General features: G+C 43.5%; 1 protein-coding gene across 2 annotated transcripts; it reads right to left on the minus strand.

The window, feature by feature from the left end:
• Positions 1-2,273: 2,273 nt before the first annotated feature.
• On the minus strand, positions 2,274-26,000 carry dcaf12 (DDB1 and CUL4 associated factor 12). 2 transcript variants are annotated; one of them, XM_080530204.1, is made up of 9 exons: positions 25,687-26,000; positions 12,053-12,340; positions 10,644-10,919; positions 10,318-10,378; positions 7,571-7,761; positions 6,848-6,913; positions 6,416-6,578; positions 4,916-5,094; positions 2,274-4,386 (listed from the first exon to the last, which is right to left on the minus strand). In XM_080530204.1, the coding sequence occupies exons 1-9, from the start codon at positions 25,744-25,746 to the stop codon at positions 4,228-4,230; spliced, it is 1,443 nt and encodes a 480-aa protein (XP_080386330.1). In that variant the 5' UTR covers positions 25,747-26,000; the 3' UTR covers positions 2,274-4,227. The 2 variants fall into 2 exon arrangements, with proteins under 2 accessions (XP_080386330.1, XP_080386331.1); XM_080530205.1 differs by lacking the exon at positions 2,274-4,386 and having other exon boundaries at positions 4,955-5,582.

The raw sequence follows: 26,000 nt of genomic DNA on the forward strand, positions 1-26,000 counted from the left end.
TCACGTGATGCGTCACCGTTGACGCGTTCCTCCAAGCCTCGCTGCGGCGCGGTCACGTGTCGTCCTCCAGGGGTCATCGACATGAGGGAGCAACATTCTTACGTTTCATACTTTTTACTATCGCCAAATTCGCCACAACCTCTTTGATATATGACTCATTCATATTCTCTACTGTCAGTTCTGCTTGTTAGAATTCGTGTAGTGACATCTTTTAGTGTAGTGACTCACACTCTGACGTTAAAAACACAAATAGTTCACAATTTAATTTGACTATTTGTACTGCCAATTGTATCCTTCTCCTCCTATCTTATTTTCTATTTGTCTCTCACAACTGTCACTTGTCCGAATGTCTCACTTATGTCATACTATTGTCACTCTATTTTACCTTGCCTATAGCCTTATTATTATTAGAGCACTTTGTGCTGCAACGTCAGGAACCAAAGCCTAATCATTTTACTCTTACACTTGTGTAATGTGACTTAATACAACTTGACATTTGAGTTGAACCCATGGAGCCTACTCTGGACCATCTGTAAAGTGAGGCCAACAGACAAGAGGAACACTTGAATTCAACTGAATTGTGACCCAGAGTCAGTGCGCAAAAATAATCTACAGTATATCTCAAAAGTGAGTACACCCCTTAGATTTTTGCAAATATTCTGTTATATCCTTTCAGGGATAACATTATCCTACTGAAACTTTGATATAACTTAAAGTAGTCAGTGTGCTGCTTGAATAACAGTATAGATTTATTGTCCATTGAAAATTACTCAGTACACAGCTGTTAATGTCTAAACAGCTGGCAACAAAAGTGAGTACACCCCATAGTGAACATGTCCTAATTGTGCCCAATGATGTTGTTTTCCCGCCCTGGTGTCATGTGACTCGTTAGTGTTACAAGGATTCAGGTGTAAATGATAAGCAGGGCTGTTAAATTTGGTGTTTTGGGCACAATTCTCTCTGAATGCTGGACAACATGGCACCTCATGGCAAGAAACTCTCTGAGCGGCTGAAAAAAAGGATTATTGCGCTTCACAAAGATGGCCTTGGCTATAAGAAGATTGCCAACACCCTGAAAATGAGTTGCAGCACAGTGGCTAAGATCATACAGCGGTTTTCCAGGACAGGTTCCACTCGGAACAGGCCTTGCCAGGGTCGACCAAAGAAGTTGAGTCCACGTGCTCAGCGTCATATCCAGAGGTTGGTTTCCAAAAATAGACGTGCGAGTGCTTCCAGCATTGCTGCAGAAGTGGGATGTCAGCCTGTCAGTGCCCAGACCATACGCCGCACAGTGCATCAAATCGGTTTGTATGGCCGTCGCCCCAGACAGACGCCTCTTCTGAAACCGATGCATAAGAAAGCCCGCAAACAGTTTGCTGAAGACAATGAATCCAAGAACACGAGTTACTGGAACCATGTCCTGTGGTCTGATGAGACCAAAATAAACCTGTTTGGGTCAGATGGTGTCCGGCGTGTGTGGCGGCACCCTGGTGAGGAGTACCAAGACAAATGTGTTTTGCCTAGTCAAGCGTGGTGGTGGCAGTGGCAGCATCATGGTCTGGGGCTGCATGAGTGCTGTCGGCACTGGGGAGCTGCATTTCATTGAGGGACACATGAATTCCAATATATACTGTGACATCCTGCAGCAGAGCATGATCCCCTCTCTTCGGAAACTGGGCCGTTTTTTAGGGCAGTTTTCCAACATGATAATGAACCTAAACACACCTCCAAGATGACAACGGCCTTGCTGAAGAAGCTGAAGGTTAAGGTGATGGACTGGCCAAGTATGTCTCCAGACCTAAACCCAATTGAGCACATGTGGGGCATCCTCAAGAGGAAGGTGGAGGAGTGCAAGGTGTCCAACATCCGTGGGCTCCGTGATGTCGTCATGGAAGAAGATTCCAGAAGTAACCTGTGCAGCTCTGGTGAATTCCATGCCCAGGAGGGTTAAAGCAGTGCTAGATAACAATGGTGGTCACACAAAATATTGACACTTTGGGCACAATTTAGACATGTTCACTATGGGGTGTACTCACTTTTGTTGCCAGCTGTTTAGACATTAACAGCTGTGTACTGAGTAATTTTCAATGGACAATAAATCTATACTGTTATTCAAGCAGCACACTGACTACTTTAAGTTATATCAAAGTTTCATTAAGATAGTGTTATCCCCTGAAAGGATATGACAGAATATTTGCACAAATCTAAAGGGTGTACTCACTTTTGAGATATACTGTACACACAAAAGCCAAAGTAATAAGAGAAATATTACATCAATATACTTTTTATTTATTTTTTATCATAATTTTCTTTTTAAAGATTTCAAAGGTTGGTTTTGACTGTAGCTGATTTTTTTTTTTTTACAATATCCTCTAATTCATTCAGTAATTTGTAAAAACATTCATGAGGTGTGTATAAAAAAAGAGGGCACCACCAAAGTAAAGACAGATCAGTCCACACACGTCCTCAAACATATACATAAAAATGTATGCATTTGTCTCTATGCATTTTACACATACATATACATACACATTTATATATAAAATACACTTTAAAAGTGATGGTTATTTGTTCAACTTATGTTCGTAATTGGTGTTTCTCTCTTTTTTTTGGATCTAGCATTATCATGAAAACTCTTTACGAAAAGTTCCATGTACAAAAGCAAAACAATGTCATCCTGCAACAGTCTTTCACAGAAAGACTAAAGGAAGGCAACAAAGTAACTCAAGTCTACCCTGCCTCTGCACACAAGGAAAAGAGCAGAAACACTCATATTACCTTGATACATCACTTGATACAAAAGGAGAAAAAAGTTAGAACCAATAGTGGTAAAACAAATGACGGTGCATCCAGCAGTGTTCAACTCATCAAATGTAGTGCTGGCACATGTCATCACACAAGAACCTAGACCTCGGACAGTCACAGAGCTGGTCAGTCACCCACCAACTCATCACTTCAAAGCCACAATCTGGAACTACCTCTAGATCTTCAACATCCTGTTAATTCTGCTCTGTACAGATAAGTAACTAACCTCCCAGTCACTAGGGTTGAATGCCAATAGAGTTGACCATAGATAAGGGTGTTAGCGAGAGGGGAAAATAAATAATAACAATAAAGCTAATGGCAATAATATCAACAAGTGTACTTTTATGTGAAATCACACAGTTGGAATCAAAATAAAAGAAGCATTCTCCAGGATTAATCGTAGCAGAACAACTATATGGCATTTTTTTTGCATCTAGTCATCACTCTGCTACATCATCAGTAAGGAAAAAATAGAACACGTTGTCGCTGTCTGATTAGTTGTCCTCATCCTCTGAGTCTTCTCTTCTTGCATCTGATTGGGTAGTTCTTCATCGCTACTGTCTTTATTGGCCGGCATGGCATGCAATGCCCCAGTACAGCCAATGAGCATGTCCTTCCTCAGTTTCTCATAAAAGTCAAACTCCTATTCAGTCGTCCTTCAAAACTAAAGTCTTTTAGGGCCACTCATCTCTCGTGTCTTTTTATTGCTGTCCATTTCCAAGAGAGATAAGGAGGAGGGGGGGGGGGGGGAGATTCCCAAATCCACACGAAGAAACTGTCTATGCCAGTATCACATATTTTAGAAACCAAAGAAAATATCTCCATGTGTGTATAATGGAACTGTTGAAAATTTGTAATAAAATGTTATACTTTAGATACTCTGGTCCGACTTTCTCAGTGGCAGACCTTCCAGCTTGTTAAATACCACTGGTTAATTATCTAATATCTAGAAAAATTAGGTAAGAAGAGGAGGAAGAAAAGGAGGAGAAAAGGGAGGACAGAACGACCACAATGGCAGATGGAGGAATGAAAAATTGTTGCGGCAAGATAGTAATGGTGATGTGGAAGCCGTGATAGGTGTGTGTGTGGGCGCAGGGGCAAGATCATGCTCCCGAGTCCCCGGGTGAGGGAGGAGAGATGGAGAGATGAGCCAGGGAGGCACGGCCTTGTCCTGAAACAACCCTTAGCATCTACATCCATCACACTCCTTCCAGATCTGAAAAGATTGGAGCGTTAGAAGCTAAAATGGCAAACCAAAACAAATCTACCTAGCTTATCAGGTTGGCTTATAGCGCATCCAATCCTATCAACACATGTGCTAAGGCCAAGACGCTAGGCTGGGGAGAGCGGGGGGAGACACCAACACCCACGGGGGAAGTCAGGGGGGAAGGCGAGGCGGGGGGAGGGAGGGAGGGGGTGAGGCTAGCTCCAGAGGCCTGCGTAGTTGCCATGGAGGCCTGAGCACAGGGGTCCGCCGGCAACAAACAGCTTGGTGCCGGAGTCGTCGTAGCAGTGTGTGTACACGGCGTTGGGGAAGGAGTTGATGTCCGAGAAGTAGCTCCTCCACGTCTCGTCGTGATTCTAGAGAGAGAGAGAGAGAGAGATCAACAGGAGTGATTCTAGAGAGAGAGAGAGAGATCAACAGTAGTGATTCTAGAGGGAGAGAAAGAGAGATCAACAGGAGTGATTCTAGAGGGAGAGAGAGAGAGAGATCAACAGGAGTGATTCTAGAGAGAGAGAGAGAGAGAGAGAGATCAACAGGAGTGATTATAGAGAGAGAGATCAACAGGAGTGATTCTAGAGAGAGAGAGATCAACAGGAGTGATTCTAGAGAGAGAGAGAGAGATCAACAGGAGTGATTCTAGAGAGAGATCAACAGGAGTGATTCTAGAGAGAGATCAACAGGAGTGATTCACATGGATGACCTATATCGAGGTAAAAAAACAGCAAATCTCGCCGAAAGGTGACAAGTTCGCACCCCTGATAAACAGGAATTGAACTTTGAATGTTTTTTTTCTCTCTCCGCCGACGGAGCCATTCGTTATGAATGTTCTCAAACAAACATTTGCCAGATTCTCTGAGGCAGGTGAGTGAAGCGTGGAAGTCGTACCAGCCAGCCTTTGCCTGTGGTCAGTTTGAGGATGCCCTCTCCCGGGCGCTGCCGGTACCCGCCGGCCGGACTCAAGGGGTCCTCCAGGAAGCGCTGGGCCCGGATGTCGTAGAACAGCAGGGAGCCCTGGCCCGTGCCCACCGTCACTATATGCTCATAGAAACTCACCGAGCGGATACCTGGGGGACACAGTCAGACAACTTCCAGGTTAAAGACACGGCCTGCCATACCAGGTCATTTCAGAATAGTGAAATAAGCCCCATCGTTACCGTAATGAGTAGAACTGTCTTACCTTATCATAATCAAAACAATAAGGCTCTTACTACTCCATTGTGTGTTTCTAGTGTGATGGTGACTTAAGTCAATCATGTATTGTAAGTTTCAAATCATGTTTAAAAAAACAAAAACGCTGCCCTTACGGATCGTCATTCCTTGAGCACCTCACTCTTTGATGGCATGCAGAAATGACTAGGACCTTTTTTTCCTTTTAGGTGAATAAGTATCCTTAATTAAAAGGTGTAATCTGTAACTTTAGTTTGCAGTCAAAAGTGCTCTCCCGGGCACTTGTTTGTAAATTGAGGGGGGGGGGTGGGTCTTGGTGAATGTAACCGTCTGTTTTATTTTGCATCTTGGCCAAATGTGTTTGTTGTTGTACCTCCAGCTGGCCCTGGGGAAGAGAAATGAAAGTTACAGAATTGCAAGAACATTGCAATGCAATGGATCCAGTGAGTAAATCCCCACTACTCTACACTAACTAGGTAGCAGTGAGGATTACTCACCGCATCCATTGCATTGCAATATTCTGGCTTGACTAGCGAGTGTGTCACTGATTTCCAACAACGTTGAGATTTATTTACATTTTTCTGAATAAAAGTCGGTTTGCCGACTTGTTCCCTCTTTCACCAGCTGCTGTCACATTTGCTCTACAGATACAGTATTCAGTGTCATCCATGAGGTGTCATGTCATGAGGTGTGGCAAACTATTCTGCCCTTCCATTGATAGGACATGTTTCAATCCATACAAATGAGCAGCATTGGAAGTACTATCAAAATACTAAGTATCTGAACATGGCACCTTTAATGTGGCATCAGTGCATAAAAGTGATGCAGTCTACAGTGCAGATCTGAAGGCTGAGGTATGTGTTTGTTTGGTACTAACCAGGGGATGATGGACTACCTATGGTGCTGGTCTGCATATGTGTAGAGGTAAATGCATATGTGTAGAGGTAAATGCATATGTGTAGAGGTAAATGCATATGTGTAGAGGTAAATGCATATGTGTAGAGGTAAATGCATGTGTAGAGGTAAATGCAATAATGTGTTCATGTAAATCATGTCAAATGAGTACGTTTTACAACTGAGCTTCAGGCTGTTTCACTCAAGTGTTCTTTCCCCTCTGAGAACATGAACAGCACCACATACACAACACATACCTCTGGAATTCAAACTATGCAGCCTGGGCTTGCGTTTTAGTGATAAGAGTTAGTAAACCTCCATTACCGCTTCCTCGCTCCCGGGAGCTGACAGACTTGATGTTGTGGGTGGGCTGCCGGGGGTCGAGGAAGGAGACGTGAGCCTGGGAGCCCACGGCGTAGACGGACCACTCCTGCCCGTAGGCCAGGCACACGTTCTCCTTGCAGTGAGGCAGCTTGGTGGACAGCAGCTACCAGGACCACAGACACACAGGCTGTTATACAAGGCTGGACACACACACACACACACACACACACACAGACAGACAAACACACAGGGACAGACAGACAGACACACACACACAGAGAGACAGAGACACACACACAGACAAACACACAGGGACAGACAGACAGACACAGACAAACACACAGGGACAGAGACACACATAGAAAGACAGACACGAACACACACACACATGAACACACACACACATGAACACACACACAGACACACACAGACCTTGCACAGGTTGTGCTCTGCCTTCCAGAGGTGAAAGTAGCCATCCAGGGACACAGCGCCAAGTTCCTGATCAGGCAAACACACACGAGCATAAGGGTTGCCCATAGCAACACACACGAGCATAAGGGTTGCCCATAGCAACAGGCCTACAGGATATCACACCAAGATACAGCAGTGCACTTATGGGAAGACTTATTTCAGTGCATAGGTAATTCATGACACAGCAACTTTTATTTTTAAATAACTAAAAAGGTTTGTAGGTTTTGTTTATTTTGTAGGTCCCCCAAAACCTGTAATTCAGGGTAGGTTGGTAACAGCATATGGGACATAGGGTTTGAGTAGCACTGCTTTAAGAGACTGGTAGGAGGCCTGTCAGTGTGTCTCAGAGGTCTGAGGCCGCTGAAACCACCAGGTAGCCTCGAGGTTAGAGAGGCTGGCTAGCAATCGGTAGGTCGCTGGTTCCATCCCCACCCCAGGAGGCAGCTGGATATGAGCTGGTGACTGGAGGGTTGCTGGCATCATATCTACGGTGCCTACCACCTCTGTTGTTCTGCCCTTGAACAAGGCACTTAACCCCCTACCTGCTCCACAGCGCTAACTACGGCTAACCCTGTGCCCAGAGCTATGTTCTCCCGTGGGTACCGTATGTGTGCAGAAAATACCACATTCCAACATTTGATTGACGGTCGATTGGCCCCAAAAAATAAAAAAGTTTACCGGCACCTTGTGGTTGTTGTTGAAGGCCAGGGCGCGCACTTTGCAGTTGTAGGGGTTGGTGTACTCCTTGGGGATGTCCTCCAGGGCGCGGTGGGAGATGTGGGAGTAGCAGGGCACCCCCTGGTCCTGCCTCCGCTCCGCCTGGCTCAGCACCTCCTCAGACACCTCCCACAGGCCCATGGAGCCGTCCCGAGAGCCTGGGGGAACCGACACATCAGCACATCACTGGGCCGGGCTCACATCCACACTGACTCCAAGCAACAGGAAACTAGTAAAAGCTAGACCCGTTACAATGGGTTCTGTTTATGGCACAAGCAGTGGTTTGCTAAGACTGGTTAGCCTATCGATGAAGATGAAGAGGAGGATATTGAAGGTGCAGAACTCTGTTCTGGCCCAGCACTGACATAGGCAGGAATATTTACTAATATTTACCAAAAATCCACCCCTGCCTCCTCAATGGAAGCAATCTTGCTAGCTTTTGGATAGTATCCTGTATTCACATTGAGAGAACTTCCTCCTGCCCCCTCCTCCTAAACTCCCCAGGGTTGAATCCTGGCTGACAGTTTGGTTGACCGGTGGTCCTCCACCTACGGACCGCCGTTACTGCCTCAAATTGTCCAACTCAATAGAAACGTTCTCACCCTCTTAGCTAATGCCTTCACTGGTATTTTCTGACTCCCTCTTCATATTACTTACCATAAACTATTACGTATTTAAGTGCTCTCGTAGTTCATTATTGTGGATGTTATGGGTACATTGTTGGTTGCCTATCACTACTGCCATTCTGAAGTTCGCATTGCGATGTGTTCATCTTAAAACTTAAAACCTAAAATATACGATCGCATCAAACTAAATGAAAATAAACAGCATTGAGAAGAAGCGAATACACGTTCACGCAAATGGCACTAGTGATAGGCGACCCACAATGTACACTAACATCCACGATACTGAACTACGAGAGCACTTAGGCAGCGAGAATGAGGCATAGCTTGCTAATATATTTTTTTCTATTTAGATCGGAAGGAGGAATACATTTTTGTATTTTTGTAATGTAGATATTAACACATATTGATTTCTTTATTTGTTTTGACTTGTCCGTCAGACAACTGCAGGAGGAAGTCCACTTGTCCGAACATAAAATATACTTGTCCCGGACAAGTGGACAAGCCTTAATGTCGAGCCCTGATGTTACAAGAAAAGGTAGGCTATCTATTAAATTGTGAATTGTTACTGCTGAGCTTGTAAGGATGGGACGAAATATCGTATGGCGATATATCGCGATACAAAAACGTGACGATACGCATCGTGTTGCAGAAAAATGGTTTGTGAAATAAACTGTGTTTTATTTTCCATTAGCTACACTTCACCATTTGAATACTAGAGGGTGCAATCACCATTGTATTGCCTCTGCAAAATTTCCCGGATGTGTGCCCACGACACCCTGAATGCTGCACGCTGCCTGAATGTATTTAAACAGATAGCTGCTTGAATGTATTTAAACAGATAGCTGCTTGAATGTATTTAAACAGATAGCTGCTTGAATGTATTTAAACAGATAGCTGCTTGAATGTATTTAAACAGATAGCTGCCTGAATGTATTTAAACAGATAGCTGCTTGAATGTATTTAAACAGATAGCTGCCTGAATGTGACGTTATTCGACCAGTCAAACATGGACCCATTGAGAATGCTCCACCTAGATACAAATAATTTGTGTGGCAAATGAAGAAAATGTTGATATGTTGATTTTTCTGAAGAAAAACATGTCCATATCCTAGTCTAGGCTAGAGATGGAAATATGATGTTTAAAAGTATCCAGACAAAGTTTTAGCTTGCACTGTAACAAGCCACTAAAATGTTATTATATGGAACGGAATAAATAAGTTAGTGTTCAGTCACACTTTTTCATCTTGTTTTATTTATGATATTGTATCGTGACTATCGTATCGTGAACCCCTGTATCGAGAGGTGCATCGTATTGTGAGTTGAGTGTATCGTCCTATCCCTATGAGCTTGTGTGTGTGTGTGTGTGTGTGTGTCTGTGTGTGTGTGTGTGTGTGTGTGAGTATTTAGGTTTCTTAGTAGGGACGTACCTGAATCCGAATGCGTTATTCGGGAAAGCACAAATAATGTGATGGAAACAGATATTTCTTCTACCCGAAGTTGATGGTTATTATTCGGTGGAAAAATATCATCAACAAATCACTCAAGTTGAACTGAGTCCATCTTAATGCAAGCATAGGGCATAGGAATTACACATCATCACCGTTCTTGCTGAATTGAGCTAGCAGGCTACTGGCCGTAGTGAGACATGCACCATCCATCTGGATTGATCAACAACAGGGATTTAAGCAGGGTTCAACATTAATGGCTGCCCGATTGCCCGGGGCAAGTAAAACATTTGCCGGGTGTGCAGGAAGAACAAAGGACGGCGCAGGCACAAGACCAGACTAGATGATTGTGGAGTGAAGATATTATTAAAGCGTACGCGCTGATCGACAGACAGGTGGGCTTTACTAATATCTTCACTCCACGATCATCTAGTCTTGTCTGGCGCCTGCGCCGTCCGTTGTTCTTCCTGCACACCGATACACAGATCCAGGATCCGGCAGCGTCGTCGCTGTCGCGCAAACAAACCCAGCAAATGTTTTACTTGCCCCGGGCAATTGGGCAACCGTTAATGTTGAACCCTGGATTTAAGTCAAACCTCTTTCAAAGTTTCAATCTAGAGAACCACGTCATGAACCAACTCACCAGACACGGCCATGCTGTCACTGATCCACGCAATGGAGAAGATCCAGTCGTTATGGCCGTCCTGAGAAAGACAAACCTCCCGTATGACTGCTGCACATTCTCCCAGTACTTGGTGTTCTTACCACCTGAGATATCCTATGCATATCATCATTTACTCCTTCTATGGAATCATCACACCAGGGCATGAAATAACCCACAATACATTGTCAAGAAATCTGTCAATCCTACCAGCTATGTGTTGATTCAGAGTGTGAAAATAAAAATGTGCAGGACTTGGTGAAGTGGTCTTTCAATGAGAGGGTGGTGGTGGGTGACAGATGACTCACGTCTCCCACACAGACGGGGTCCAGGGTGGGCAGGCGGTAGACGGCCAGGCTGTTGGGGTTGTCCCCCCCGGTGGCCAGCAGTGTGCCCCCGGGGTTCAGCTCGATGGCGTGGATGCCGCAGCCCTGCTGGTCCAGCCCGGACGCCGCTCCCGTGCCGGGGAGGAAGGGGGCACCGACAGCCCCTGCCACCCACACCACCCCCCCCACGTGGCCCTCCCGGTCCTTCAGCATGGGGATGCGCGTGATCTGCCCAGTCAGGACGTCTGCCACAAACAGCTGGAGGGAGGGAGGGAGCGAGGGAATGAGGGAGAAGGAAAGCTTCTGGTTAGAGGTGATAGCGGCGTCACATGAACGCAGTGTGACCCCATTTGGGTACACAGACAAAATGACATTGTCACGGCCCAACTCTTATCTGTTAATGTAAGCTCAGTGGGTTATGGTGATTGGCTACCCAGGGTACTTGGAGGAGTGGCTTGCCCCTTGGCGGGTGTCATGAAAAGAGCTGATTGACCACCTGTGAGGGGAGAATGGGGAGACGCCGTTCATGTGCGACGCTGTGATGAACCCCTGCGATGTTTCCGCTACCCCTAACGTGATGCTACTGGGACTTGTGACGTACCCCCCTTGTCTTGTCTGATGTGCGTTAAATGTTCAAACTAAACAAATGGGACACCCCTTCCCTACCAACCTGCTTGGACTATTCCTGAAGCAGGAGCTTCCGGTTGCGTAACCGGAAGCACGCGAAGAGCTAAGGTACGACTCTCCCCTCTACCACTTGACCGGGTGCCGTCAAACTGCCAACTGAGCGTACCTATAACATACTTCTGTGTCTGGCCTCGGCCCTGTATGTTAACCAGCCATTTCCTTTGTTTACTAGGGGGTTCACACACCTTCTGAAACATCAAATTCAAGCACCTTTCAAGGACTTTCAAGACTCAATTCCCTCAAATTCAAGGACCAAACACGGCATAGTTTGAGACAGATCTATATGAGAGTTTATATAATAGGAACTATCCGCTCACAGACAACAATTAAAAAGAGAGGCTTGAATGTGTGAACACTAGATGGTCTCTTGCCTTCTCTACCACAGCACAGCAAAACAATATATTGTGAAATATGTGTAAAGTTAAGCAATACAGAGACTTATTTACTAGTTGACGAGCTAAGTAAAGAAAATGTGAATATATATATATATATTTATATATATATATATTTATTTATTTATATATTTATTTATTTTTTAGAGAGAGAGAGAGGGGAATTCAAGCACTTTCCGTGTCTATTTTCAAAAACTTTTAAGATTTTTTTTTTTTTTAAAATTCACAAACTTTCAACAACTTCAAGGACCCGTGGGAACCCTGACATGCAGAGCTTGTTGGGTCGTGACAATTCGTTTTCCGTGGTCTCACCGTATTGCACTTGGTTCCACACACAACCTGCCGGTGGTTGAGCCACTGGGAGGCAAACACCTTGTTGAGGCGGCCCAGGGAGAACTCTCTCTCCTTCAGGATGCCTGGCAGACGGCCGGCCGCAAAGCCCCGCAGGCTGCACTGGAGCCTCCACTCATGCTGCTGCTGCGGCCGGAACTCCCGTCCCCGCAGGGCGTACACCACCGAACGCCGGCTGCGCCACCACTGCTGCGCGTGCCGGGACGAGGACGAAACCCGACTCCGCTTGTGTGACTGGCACCAGCCCACCTAGAGGACACAGACAGAGAGAGAGAGAGAGAGAGAGAGAGAGAGAGAGAGAGGATGGCTTATCTACTCATCCTGTTGCACCAAACTTTAAACCTAGCTTAAACTTTAAGTTTAATTCAACCCTGGTTCAAATCAAAGCCTCTGGTAATCCAGGTTTAAACCTGGTTTAAATAAAGTCTGTTGCACAAGTAATTTTAAACCTAGTTTAAACCTGGATTAGCAGATATATTTAAACCACCCCTGGAGGAGGTTTAGATTTATTTCAGGCTGCATATTTGGATGGGAATAGAGGAAAGAGTTTCTGGCAGGAAGATTCAAGACAGGTTAAACCCAATTGAATTGCATAAGAACAGTAAGTTTTCTCGGTTGTATAGATTTATAAAAGAGTCTGTCATATACCTCAATGGGAAAGTTGGACCAGCTATCAAGCATGGAAGTGAGAGGAACTCTCAAACACCCTACCAGGTGTCTACTATTTAAATGGATTGTACAGTATTTAAAACCAATATAAATAATGAATATGAATACACCATGAATAAACCAACCAAATAATATTATATATATATATATATTTTAGGGGTGCAACGGTTCTTGGTTTCATATTGAACCGTACGGTTCGTCTTCTACGGTTCAATACACTAGTGAACCATTCATTCTGGTTTTGGCATTGAATACAGCGACGAGGGAATGAAAACAGTGAACAGAAACGCGTGTCGCAGAAATGCTTCACGAGTGCCGTATATGTGGGCTACAGCTGGTATAGCTGTCATGGCTAAAGTGCATTTTTACTTTCATTTGTTTCTCTTCTATACCAGTCGTCAAGCCTAAGGCCTGGACTACACGTACAGTATATGGATATTTTTTTAAGCGGATATTTTTCTTTAAAAAAAAAAAAAACTGTCCACACCACAAAAATATCTCTGTCCATACGAAGAGCCAAAACTGAACACGATCTGTCAAATACCGTAGAAGAACGTTATGGGCATGCGCAGTCAGTTGTAATCAAAGGGCAGCAAAACATAAAATGGAGGGGGTTACCGCCGAATGGGCTACTTGATTTAGAGGTTATAGACTGGTTAGGCTGTAATTGTCAATCCCCATCTGGCAACCTTGCTCTTGGCGTCATTGCATCAACACCAAATCCGTTTAACATAACCACACTGATCCACTCAATCGGATATTTTTTTATTTCTTCACTTTTTTTATCCGTTTAGTGAAATCTCAGTTTATGTGAGTGAAAACCCTGTGTTCATATGGTTGAGAGGCCCAATTGTAAAAAAAAAAAAAAAGCGTTTAAAAAAATATCCATATACGTGTAGTCCAGGCCTAAGAGGCACTTTTACATTTGTGACGGCAGCTGGTGAAACCGTAAACCACTCGCATCTGTAAAACGGCTATAAATAGGCATAGCTCTCAAATAGTTTTTGCCAAAATGTCATATTTTGGGGGGTTTTCATAACACGCAACTTGAATTTTGAAGTGCCCACTCAATGTAATAAACAACATTTTATGGATCACTAAATATGTAGCCTATACTTTGTGGAATGGATTCATTGTTATTGTTTTCTGGAGGCTACTGGTAAGTGATACATGACTTTTTAGGACGTGTTCAAAAGCAAGGACTGTGTGATCATCTAATTAAGTGTAGTTTTTAGCATGTTGATGTTCTATCAACATGTAGTGATGTCATTAAAATACAGTTTAGACCATGGGTCACCAACAGGCGGCCCGCGGGCCGAATGAGGCCCACCAAAGCTTCCCATCGTGCCCGTGGAATATTTATGTTTTTTTAAATCTTAATGAATTCAGAAAATATGAGGACGGAAATACCGTTTAGAATATATGTGTGGTGGCCTGGGAAAACCCGTCGGATGTCGCTGGCGTTCGTTTGTGGCAGAGAGCAAAAATAGATGGAAATCGCGATGTTGGTGATTTTGATATTATGTGGTATTCTAGTACTTTGAACTCCATACTACATTATGGTGAATAAACATTTTAAGAAAACAAAAGAGAAAGTACTTATTTTTATGTTTTTGTGGTGGGTAGTTTGCTTTGCATCACAAGCAGACAAACGAGACCGGCCGATCTGCATAGGCTCCTCCCCCGACCCGGAGGAGAAAGGGGTCGGGGGAAGCTTGGGGGCAGCATTTCTTACCTTTCACTTTTTTTGACATGATACATGAAAATGCTCATAACTTTTTAAAATATCAGTCATGAAAATAAAGGAAACGCATTGAATGAGAAGGTGTGTCCAAACTTTTGGCCTGTACTGTATATACTAAATAAAAATGTGCAAAACTCAAACGAAAATAGTGCAATAGATGAGGGTATTTTGGGGAACAAAAAAACACATTGTAAACCATAATGTCCATGAAACTAAAGCCCTTCATTACTGCTTTCTCACTTTTTGGAGATTGGAAGATTTTATTCAGGAATAAACATAATTGGAAAATCAATGATTATTAAAATACTGTAGTATACAGTCACAATAAGTTTGTGGAAACACCACAAATCTACGGAACCACTTATTGAGGCATGACGTGCCTGACGTGAAACATGGAAAAGCGGATCCGAAACAAGCCTCGCTGATAAAGTGGCAAGTGATTGTCAGGTACGAGTCCATTGCTCTGGATGTCCAGCTGTCACACGTTATGGCAACTCTCTCTGCTGGCTGAAGTGAAGTTGCGATGTCACGTTTCACCTGCGCGGACATGTCTGGGACTATCACTTCACTCAACTGTTTGCGTGTCGGTAACACGTAGCGTGGTTCTAGTACACTGACAAGGCTTCAAAAGCCAGCATTTTCGACAACGCTGTGCGGGCGTATATCCTTGCAAATAAAATTTGCTACAGCCTCGGTAATTTGTTGGGCACGCGGAGAATTTGATTGTAATTTGCAACCAAACGTCTTTATCAGCGAGGCTTGTTTCGGATCCGCTTTTCCATGTTTCACGTCAGGGTGATGATGCCTCAATAAGTGGTTCCGTAGATTTGTGGTGTTTCCACTAAATGTAACCTCCACTGCGGCGCGCACAGCTTGCATATGGCTTTGCTTTTGTCCTGCTCATCTCTATCGTCATAATTTTTACATCCAAAATGCACCCAGACATCTGCCTTTAAGCCTGGTGGTGACTTGAGTGTCCCTGCCATCGCCATGTTTTTAGATTTTACAGTGTTGAGACCTCTCGTTGCGTGAGATATGAGATATGATAAATTCTTGTAGCGCGAGATCTGGCCACGAGATCTCGTTGCGGGTTGAAGCTGCAAGCAGGAAAATGCATGAAAGATCGATCTCGGGATTTATGAATCGATAATCGCTCATTCAATGAAGATCGATTCAGAATCGTGAAATCGATTTTTTTGAACCCAGCCCTATTAGCTAGTAGACACAGTTAACTACTAGACACTGTTAGCTACTAGACACAGAGACACTGTTAGCTACTAGACACTGTTAGCTACTAGACACAGAGACACTGTTAGCTACTAGACACTGTTAGCTACTAGACACTGTTAGCTACTAGACACAGAGACACTGTTAGCTACTAGACACTGTTAGCTACTAGACACAGAGACACTGTTAGCTACTAGACACTGTTAGCTACTAGACACTGTTAGCTACTAGACACAGAGACACTGTTAGCTACTAGACACTGTTAGCTACTAGACACTGTTAGCTACTAGACACTGTTAGCTACTAGACACTGTTAGCTAGTAGACACTGTTAGCTACTAGACACAGAGACACTGTTAGCTACTAGACACAGAGACACTGTTAGCTACTAGACACTGCTAGGCTAGCTAGCGAAATTCGATAATATGATGATGATGATAATAATAATAATACAATTCAGATAATATAATTATTTAGTATAAATTCACTAACTATATTACTACACTTACTATAAACTCACTCTTCTCTCGTAACACAACTGCTCAGCTGAGCTCACTACCACTGCTCAGCTGAGCTCACTACCACGACACGCACTGATTGGAAATTTAACAGGCGATGTCACGTCACGACTCAGTCACGTGTGGTTGACTGTTGCATGACACCGGACACCAGGGGGGAAAAAAGTAGAAAAGTACCGAAATTAGGTACCGAAATCTCCTTTGCAATTCGGTACGGTAAATACCGAATGTAAAGTAACCGGTACCTACCGGTACCGATTTTCGGTACCCAACTCTAAGCATAAGTGATATCATAGCTACAAGGAGACGCATCGTGGGCCACTTCAAGCGTTCTGCCCTAGCACGTTCTAGATTGATTATCTTTTTAATATTAGGCTGTTATTTGATCGGTATCGGCAGTATAACGGCAGTATATTGGCAGATATTGCTCATAGATTATCGGTGATCGTTATCGGTGTCAAAAAACGGTATCGGAGCATCCCTAATTTTTTTTCTCCTTATGCACACAAACACGTACTGAAACCGAACCGAAACCAAAAACCGAGGTTCATACCGAACCGTGGGGCAACTGAACCGTTGCACCCCTAATATCGGCCGATATTATGAATAGATTATCGGAAATCAGTATCAGTGGCAGAAAACGGTATCGGGGCATCCCTGGTGCACATATACCTTCAAATACACTTCATCAGGCAGGATCTATGTACAAATGAATGCATGACACACACACACACACACACACGCACACAAAAAACACACTCAACCTTTTCATGACATGCACTGTTAGCCAAGTCCACTCTGACAATGGGAGATACAAAAGCTACAGTAGCAGGGTCAGGGTGGCAAAAGCACAAATCAGTTAAGAGGATATGGGCAGACAGAGTGCTCAAGAAAGCCAGGTGTGTGCGCCTGGGTTTCCGTTAACCGGCAATTACCGGTCTTTGTCCGGTAAAATTTGTTGAAGTCCGACAAATTGAAAAGTCGTCGGACATATTGTCCGGTGAAAATAATTCCCTTTGAATACAATTCGCTAAAGTTCACATTATGATTCCTTCTATTTTAAAAAAGACGAATATATAGGCTATGTATTTCTTTTATTATGATATGATTTGACACCGGCATGATGATGACTCCTAATGTGTAGGCCGGCCTATGCGAAACAGCGCACAGGTGCCACATGGGATTGATGCCAGATGGGATTACAGCTTAACCAGTCTATTACCGCTTAAACACAGTAGCCCATTCGGCGGTAACCCATGCCTATCTGGCAACCCTGCCAACCCGTCCACCATAGTAATACGCAAACGTTGCAGCTCAAAGTGCACCATAGCGAGCGATTAAATTAATGGAAAGATGGCAAAACAAAGTAAGTGTAGCTGCAGCCACCCATTTCGTGTGGACAGTTGACAAGGCATCTATATTGGTTAGCATGTTGTCTGCTTGTTGGTGTTTGAATGTTGTTGTTTGTTTATGGTGATTTGTGTGGTGTGGTCTCGTTTGGTCTGCTCTCGCGTGGTTTGGGAAATCACGTGTCAGTTGTCCTTTTCCTTTGCCGTTTCGGTAATGGCGGTGGCATTTTGAGACGGAGCGGCCGTTGTTCTGGACTTGCTACGGCAGGAACAGCTAGCTTCACCAAGACCACAGATTCAAAGACAACATTCCCTTTATAGCATGCAGCCAACGAGGTATTTACGTTCTGTGTGTATTTAATTTGTATTGAACTGTGTTGTACATGCGATGTTATGTTGTTATACTAGCCAAGCTAACCGTGAATGTTTGTTCTTATAGTTTTCACGGTGCTGTTGGAACTGAATAAAACCAATTACATCAGTAGAAGAAAGCCACTTGTGTCATCGTGCTTGGAGGGAGTTACAGTAAGCTTAGCAATTATTTCATGAAGCCAAGCAACAATGAGTCTGAGCCTGAGGAGAAGTCTGACTCTGAAGAGATGGAGGCCGCAGCGGCTGACGCCGTCGTGGCTCCTCCAGCCAAGAAGTCTTGTGGATTCAGAGTTGAATGGAAAAAAACTTTCCCCTGGCTGCGTTTAGATGAGGAAGCCGGAAAAATGTTCTGCTCACCGTGCGAAACATCGGGGAGGAATAATGGATTCACGAGAGGAGCAACTAATATGAGAATGTCGGCTCTCACTGATCACAGTCGGTGCAGTGACCACATATCGGCGGTCAGTTTGAGGCAACAGCAAACCGCTATGCAAGGCCACTGTGAGCAGGCTAATGCAACGGCTAACAATAAGCTGCACTCTCAGCTACAAGTTGCCTTTCACATGGCAAAAAATGGCATCGCATGTCATCAGTATGTGGGTCTGACTGAGCTACTGAAAGCAGTTAAGGCTCCAGATTTTGTCTCGACTGAGGGCATTTACCGCCACAGCGACTCTGTTGATGACATGGAAAGGGCACTGGAAGACGTTGTGATGGATCAGCTGGATGAAAAGCTAAAGGGGAGTGACTTCATTGGCATTATCATTGATGAGACAGTAAATATCACCGTGGACAAGAAGCTGATTATATACGTGAAGTTGGAAATAAAAGGAAGAGTTGAGACATGTTTTCTGGGCAATTATGATGTGCACTCCGGGACCGCACAGTGTATATTTGACAAAGTGGTGGAGGTGCTCCGCGAGAGAGGTGTGGAGCTGTCCCGCGTCATTGGCCTGGGCTCGGATGGGGCCAGTGTAATGATGGGAAAGCGTGCTGGAGTTGGTGGTCTTCTGAAGAAACAGAGTGCGTTTTCCATTCAGGTGCACTGTGGTGCCCACCGAGTTGCGCTGGCCGCGCTAGATGCGGCAAAGGCTGTTGACCAGGTAGGAGCCTACAAGCGCACAGCTGCTTCTGTGTACTCCTTTTACAAGCACTCAGCCAGCAGGACCAATCGCCTCCGTCAGGTGACAGCAGATCTCAGAGACGAAGACATGACGAGCCTAAAGCAGCCGTGCGCTGTCCGCTGGCTATCCTTGCACAGGGCAGTGGAGGGTATAAAACGTAACTGGCCTGCTCTGGTGATGGAGCTAAATCAACTACACGAGCGATTCCCCGAAGATTCCCTAGATGTACTGAACAGCTTCGACATCCTTCTGAACCCCTCCCAATACCCACAGACGCAGGATGGTAAGTAGAAGCTAGCCTGTTTAATTAAGTTGGTTGCAAAATGCATAGTATAATTCTTAGGCCTATCCTTTTTGAATAACCTAAAATGCTTGTCTAAATTGCGAAATGTAGACTATGGCCGCCGCCCATCATAGGCTAATAATAATTATCATCATCATAATAACAATAATAATTATTAGGCTATAATAACAACAATGATGAAAACAACAGGATAACATTTAAACCTTCCTACTTTTCAGTTATTCTGGCTGTTGATGTCATTTTGTCATAAAAAAAAATAGGCCATCACTGATTCATTATCACTCATTCCGTCCCCTCAGCGCTTGAAGAATATGCTAAACCGGCCATCCAGACCATCATTGGTCATTTTGGCCAAGAAATGACCAGCGATGATGACTCAGCACCAGCCACAGCCCCGGTCATCGATGCCACAAACGTGCAACGAGATGCCATCGGTGTCATGACAGCGCTTCGTGGTTATGGGGGCTTGCGTTTCTCAACAGCCTGCGAAGTCCTCATCCGAGACTTCAGCGAAATTTACCCAGAGTGGGCCACACTGGCCAAGATAGCCTGCTTGATTCCCGTCTCCAGTGTGCCTGCAGAGAGAGGATTCTCTCTGCAGAACCGAATTAAAACTGCGGACCGAAGTCGCCTTGGGGAGGGCAAGGTCACACGGCTAATGCGCATTGCAAGTTGCGGAGAGACACTTTGCAGCTTTGATTTCAAGTCCGCAGCTGCACGCTTCAATGCTGCCAAAAAGCGACGTAGGCCTAATAAGTAGCTGAATTATATGAGCAGCCATTGTTATTTTCAGAGTTTTTACTTACTTTACGCTATTTTATTTAAGGCTATCCCCTATCTATCTGAGAAAAGGCATAGGCGATAGGCCTAGGCTGTAACATCGAACGGAAATTAGCCTATACATACGCATTGCAAGTTAATTTAAAGCCTATTTATTTTCAAAGAGTTTTATTCTATTTTATTTTATCTGATAAAAGGCATATGAACGGAAATTAGGCTAGCCGTGTCACGCCAGAAGCCTACATGCTTGCACTGTTACTGTTCAATAAAATGTTATACATCTAGACATTGTGGTATTTCTTTATATACGTATCCCAGACTGCCTATCAATTGTTTCTCAATAAACAGTTATGTTCTCCCCATTGTCATACTCCCGAGCTAAACGAAATGCCTTCCCAACCAGCGAGACCTGGTTATAGAAATGACGTTGTTTTATTGATTTTTAAAAAAGGGTAAAACTGGAAAGAGAAAATAGAAAACTCACATTAATCCCAAACAATTTAACAAACTTCAGTTAACGTAATGTGGAGTCCGTTCATTGATCGATGCTGTCTGTTCAGTTCCCAGTGAGGCGCCCGTTCAGCGCTGGACCCGTTCAGCGCTGGATTTGACGCATGGCATAGCACGCATGCGTCAAATCATGTTATATTATTATATAGCTCGCATCTAATCGTATCGGATGAGAAATAGACATTAAATGGCATATATAGGCCGCTACACAACAGTAATCACCGCGACAAACAGCTATATTAGATTTGGGGGAAAAAAACATGATTTTGAAAAAATATATATATATATTTTAATATGATGACCGGAATATATCACGTTTGTCCGGTAAATCGAATTCTTCCCGGACACAATGTCCGACGGCAAATTTTTCTAACGGAAACCCTGGTGTGCGCACAATGCCCTTTCATAGAGTTACCAGGGCTCTAAATTGCAAGAGAAATGGTTCCTTCTTTAAACATATTTTATTACACTTTCAAAAAGAAAGGTTCAACAACAAACATAGCAAAGGAGAGAAGACCAAAAACAGCGCTTTTACTAATGACATGTTGTTCACTAAAGGCAACTTGTTCATTGGGAAACTGTCACAACCTCGACCAGCAGACTAAACCATTAATTAAGTAGAACTAGTAGAGGTGGGAGATGTAACCACACAAACATTTTAGGCCTCGCGTAATTTGTCTGATCACAGCCTCTGTTACGTCCTGCAGGACCATATCCAAACACACAGCATACTGGACGAGAGACATCTGGATCCTTCAGAGCCACACACAATCTTTCCTTAAACTAGGGATGCACGATATTATCGGCGCCGATATTTATCGGCCCGATATTGGGAAATGTATGTTATTAAATATTTATCGGTTTTATTCAATTTTAGCCGATATAGAGCCGATAATATGATGCCGGAAATATTTCCAGTTCCGGTTGTCGCGCTCATGATGCTGCGCCTGCGTACAGCCATGCAGTGTAGAGACGAGAGCGAAACGGTGTGGACATTTTTCAGAGTTTCTGAGGCAGATGCACAATGCATATATGGGCTACACCACTCGCATACGTGAAACCACTATAAATAGCTCTCTTAATATGTATACTTTGAGGAATTCGGTTCTTAAGTCTGACGTCAAACGTGACGTTTAGCAATTTCCGGGTCCAAACCAGAAATTCCCTGCACCATAATACCAGTGTACTACAGCTAGTGTTGTTCCGATACCATTTTTTTATCCCGATACCGATACCGATACCTGACCGTGCAGTACTTGCCGATACCGAGTACCGGTCCGATACCACGGCGTTTGAAAAAACAAAACAAAAAAACATGTTTTTTGAGCCGCATACTCACCTCGATGTAAAATTATTGCTAACACTTAGTCTGGCACTGCTCAAAACCTTTGTAAAACAGGAAAAAATACCAACAGAGAGTGAATGCTATAGAACTTTTTTTTATTGTCTACCTGGTATGGTGACAAGAAAATCAACCACTTATAAAACCTGAAATGTGGCTCTCACAGATGCCAATCAGTGCAATATCCATTTAAGATATAAAACAGTCGTAGTAGTAGTGCAACAGCAAGTGAACATTTACAAACAAAATAACTTTAGTACTTAAAAAAAAGAAGAAAAAAAAGAAAAAAGAAAAAAGTTAGTACTCGCCGATACCGATACCAGCATTTTTGTGCGTATCGGTGGCCATGCCGATACTAGTATCGGTATCGGAACAACACTAACTACAGCGGTAGAATGACAGTTCAATCGTTTTTTAGACTCTGATCTATTCATACAACAAGGGACACAGTACTTTCCCGTATTTGTCAGCGTCTTTGAGCCTCGGAAAAGCGCTATATAAATATAATGAATTATTATTATTACTGAGGCATTTCGAAGACAGCGCCTCAGCCAACTTTGGACCCGGAAACACGTCACGACTTAACAACCGAATTGATTCATTGTTATTGTTGTCCGGAGGTAATCGGCTATCGGTTTACATGGCTTGTAAATAGGGATGCTCCGATTTATCGGCCACCGATTTAAATCGGCCGATTTCACTCCAAATGACTCGATCGGTGATCGGCAAAAATGGCAGATCGCAAAAAACGATCTTTTTTTTTCTTTTTCTGGGGAAGACAGATAACTGAACAGAAAACATAGGAGGACGTAACAGTATGTAAACCATGAAGGCCACGTTTATGATGTCTTTTATACAGCCATATCGACTGACTTGGGCTTCAGGCCCTAACTGGGTGATAGGCCAGACCTTTACTATGCCATAAAAATGGGTCTGCGTTTGCTTGGTGCCTAATGGATCAAAACTTTTGTCTAAAAAGCAAAAAATATGTAGGCTATCCAGTCAGTAGGCCTACAGTTATGTATTTAAAAAAAAAAACGGTATCGGTATCGGTTGATCTTGAGGAAAAAAATCGGTGATCGGTATCGGCCCCAAAAATCCAGATCGGAGCATCCCTACTTGTAAATATACTTTCGTTTTAGGACGTGTTCAAAAGCAAGGACTGTGTGATCATCTAATTATGTGTAGTTATGTGTTTTTAGCATGTTGATGTTCTATCAGCATGTTGTGATGTTATTAAAATTTTAAATTTTACAGTTTAAACTTTCGTAGTGCTGTGCTTTGTTAGCCGCTAGCTGTTAGCAGCATTTGTTTCCGGTTTCCTGGATGACAGCCTTTCTTACCTTCAGGTGTGCATGAACTACAGGTTATCAACTGTGAAATTATATCTGTTCCCATATCGGTTATCATATTGGTTATCGGCCACGAGAAGCGGGTAAACATCGGTTATCGGTATCGGTTGGAAAAAATGCATATCGTGCATCCCTACCTTAAACAGGTCCATGACAACCGTGAGTGGTGAGACACAACCTATTACCAGGGGTGCAAACTGGTGATAGCCCAAAAACTAAGACAAATTATTAATGCGCGGATAACATTTTTGTTGATGGGGTGGGGGCCCTAGCACTGACGGTGCTAAATGGATAGCGCTAGCACTAATGGTGGTCTCAGCAGCGGTCCTAACCGTAACACCCACATAATTAAGTTGAAAACTGGTTGCTTACTGTGACCTCCACACTGTCTAGAATTGTATCTGGCTGTATGAAGCTAAAAGTTATTTCAACAGCAGCAGAGTTTAGCAGACAGGAAGATTAGTTCGAAGAATAGTCATCATGTGACTTTGATGAGACGTAGACCACCACCCCCCCAACCCCTCCCAAAATATTTTTGGGCCAGATCTACATGATTCGCATGGATGACCTATTTTGAAGTAAAAACTTCTAATTTAGCGACAAGTAACAAGTTTGCACCCCTGTATTACTTACAACGGATAACAAATATCCACAAAAGCGCTTCTATGATTTCCCACGTCCATCTGTTAGCTTTCTTATTTTTTAACATTATAAGTTAGGCTACATCTAATGGGAAACAATTGTTACCAAAAAGAACACAAAGCTGTACACAACTAGCTCACTTTGACAAGCATGGCACCACATTAGTTATTTCAACATTGTTTCACTGACAGTGCAAAAATGATTTTGAAGTCTGAAAGTAGACATTGATGCCAAAAGCATTGTCTATTTTGGGCAACACATATTTTTTAGCTACTCCTAAATCAATTTCCCACGTGCCGTGACAGGACAATTCATACAGATACAGAGCTCCTACTGAAAGTGTGACGTGTCTAGCCTGTTAGGAAAGTTAGCACCCAATGTCAAATATTAGGCCCTCCGAAACCCATTCACCATTTTTTTAAATAGGCCAAGACACAAAATTGGTTGGGGTGGGCATTAAATGGGAGTATGTTGTATTTTGAGACAGGCTTGAAAACAAATAGGCATGAAGGTAAAAAAAAGTGTCTGATTCTCTGTAATAATAATACTCATAATGATATAAATTATATTTGATAAAGTGCTTTCTTGAAACCAAAACACCTCAACACAGCAAGAAAAAACATACTTGCATTTACAGATTTTTATTTGGACATGTGACAGCATGACTTCATTTGACTTATTGTTATCGGGGTAAATGGGTCAAATGATGGTGATTTTTCTCTTACGTAATGAGCTTTTCTGTTGACACAGTACCCTAAAGCCCCCTCTGCCCAGCGTGGCTACATTTTGGGCTTCAATTAATGTTTGTAGCCCTGGATGTTGTTCACTTGTTCTTGCACCCCATGTAGCAAACCTAGGCTAATCAGTAAAAAGACTGATGTTTTGACATGTTTTCCATTAAGTACAAAAAAACCTCACCTCAGCAGACATACTTCTGTAGGACTATGACATTTTATTTAAAAAAAATATATATGCAAATTAGTCCCCACCCAGCATCCCATAGGCCTAAATACAACGTCTTTCAACTGCTGCTTGGGATGTGTATTAGTTGTAAAAGGCCATAGACTAAATGTAACCTGTCCGGCCATCGCAATTCAAATGTGATGAATGGAATTGCAATGTAAGCCCTAAAAGGTAGGCCTGGCTCCGACAGGATGAAATCAAATATCAAGGAAAGACACATTATTTTGAATGAAGAAATTAGTTAAGTCATTTATGGCAATGTCGCATGCAGTTGCATGTTCGAACGGTAGCTAACGTTATCAAACACACGCAAACAAAACATTGGGCGATCATCTATCATTTCCCCCAAGTTAAGGTTTCTAATACTTGTAAAGATCGAACTAGCTAGGTTAGCTACCTAGGCTAAACAGCTAGCTAGCGACCTGGCTAACGTTAGCTAACCATCTCACTTACATTAGAGGCACTCGCAAACTAGGCAGTTAGCTTCAGCTAGCTAACGTTAGTTAGCCAGTTCATCAATGAATAAAATATAGTGAACTGTAAGCTAGCAAACGTTACATTGCGTTGTCATGAATGCGCCGTTACTGGTAACAAACAGCTCAGCTGATAGCTAGCTCGATAGCTAGCTGAATTAGCTCGCTATTAGCTTGAAAAGCTATCTTACGTTAATTACCTACTAGATCAGCCGGTTTCCGCCTACCTGTTGTTGCTCCTTGGGCTCTCCTGCCTTCCTTTTCCTGCTAACTGTTTTTCTCGCCATAATCTGACACACACAAGTCCCTCACCCACATGGAGGGCAATAGTGACGCTGTGTACTGGATCATATAATGGCGATTAGCTATGTTGTTGGCTGGCCCTGTAGCAGCGTCCGGCGACGGGGAAAGGGCGAGCACATAAAAGGGTGAAGTTGACTATCTTCCCCTCCGGCCTCCGCAACACACTTTAGGTTAGCTTGCTAAATCGACACGTTTAGCTTCGGTAGAGGAGCCAAGACGACAGGCTCCTCTCCTTATC

This window comes from Nansenia antarctica (genome assembly GCF_963989245.1).
Source record: "Nansenia antarctica genome assembly, chromosome: 4".
NCBI lineage: Eukaryota > Metazoa > Chordata > Actinopteri > Argentiniformes > Microstomatidae > Nansenia > Nansenia antarctica.

What these genes read in the sequence shown, in the direction of transcription:
- dcaf12 (XM_080530204.1), bottom strand. Translation starts at nt 25,746, where the DNA reads ATGGCGAGAAAAACAGTTAGCAGGAAAAGGAAGGCAGGAGAGCCCAAG. An exon ending in AGCCCAAGGAGCAACAACAG is followed by an intron (nt 12,341 to 25,686) that starts GTAGGCGGAAAC and finishes TGTGTCCTCTAG; the next exon opens with GTGGGCTGGTGCCAGTCACA. An exon ending in CCACAGGCAAAGGCTGGCTG is followed by an intron (nt 4,387 to 4,915) that starts GTACGACTTCCA and finishes CTCTCTCTCTAG; the next exon opens with AATCACGACGAGACGTGGAG.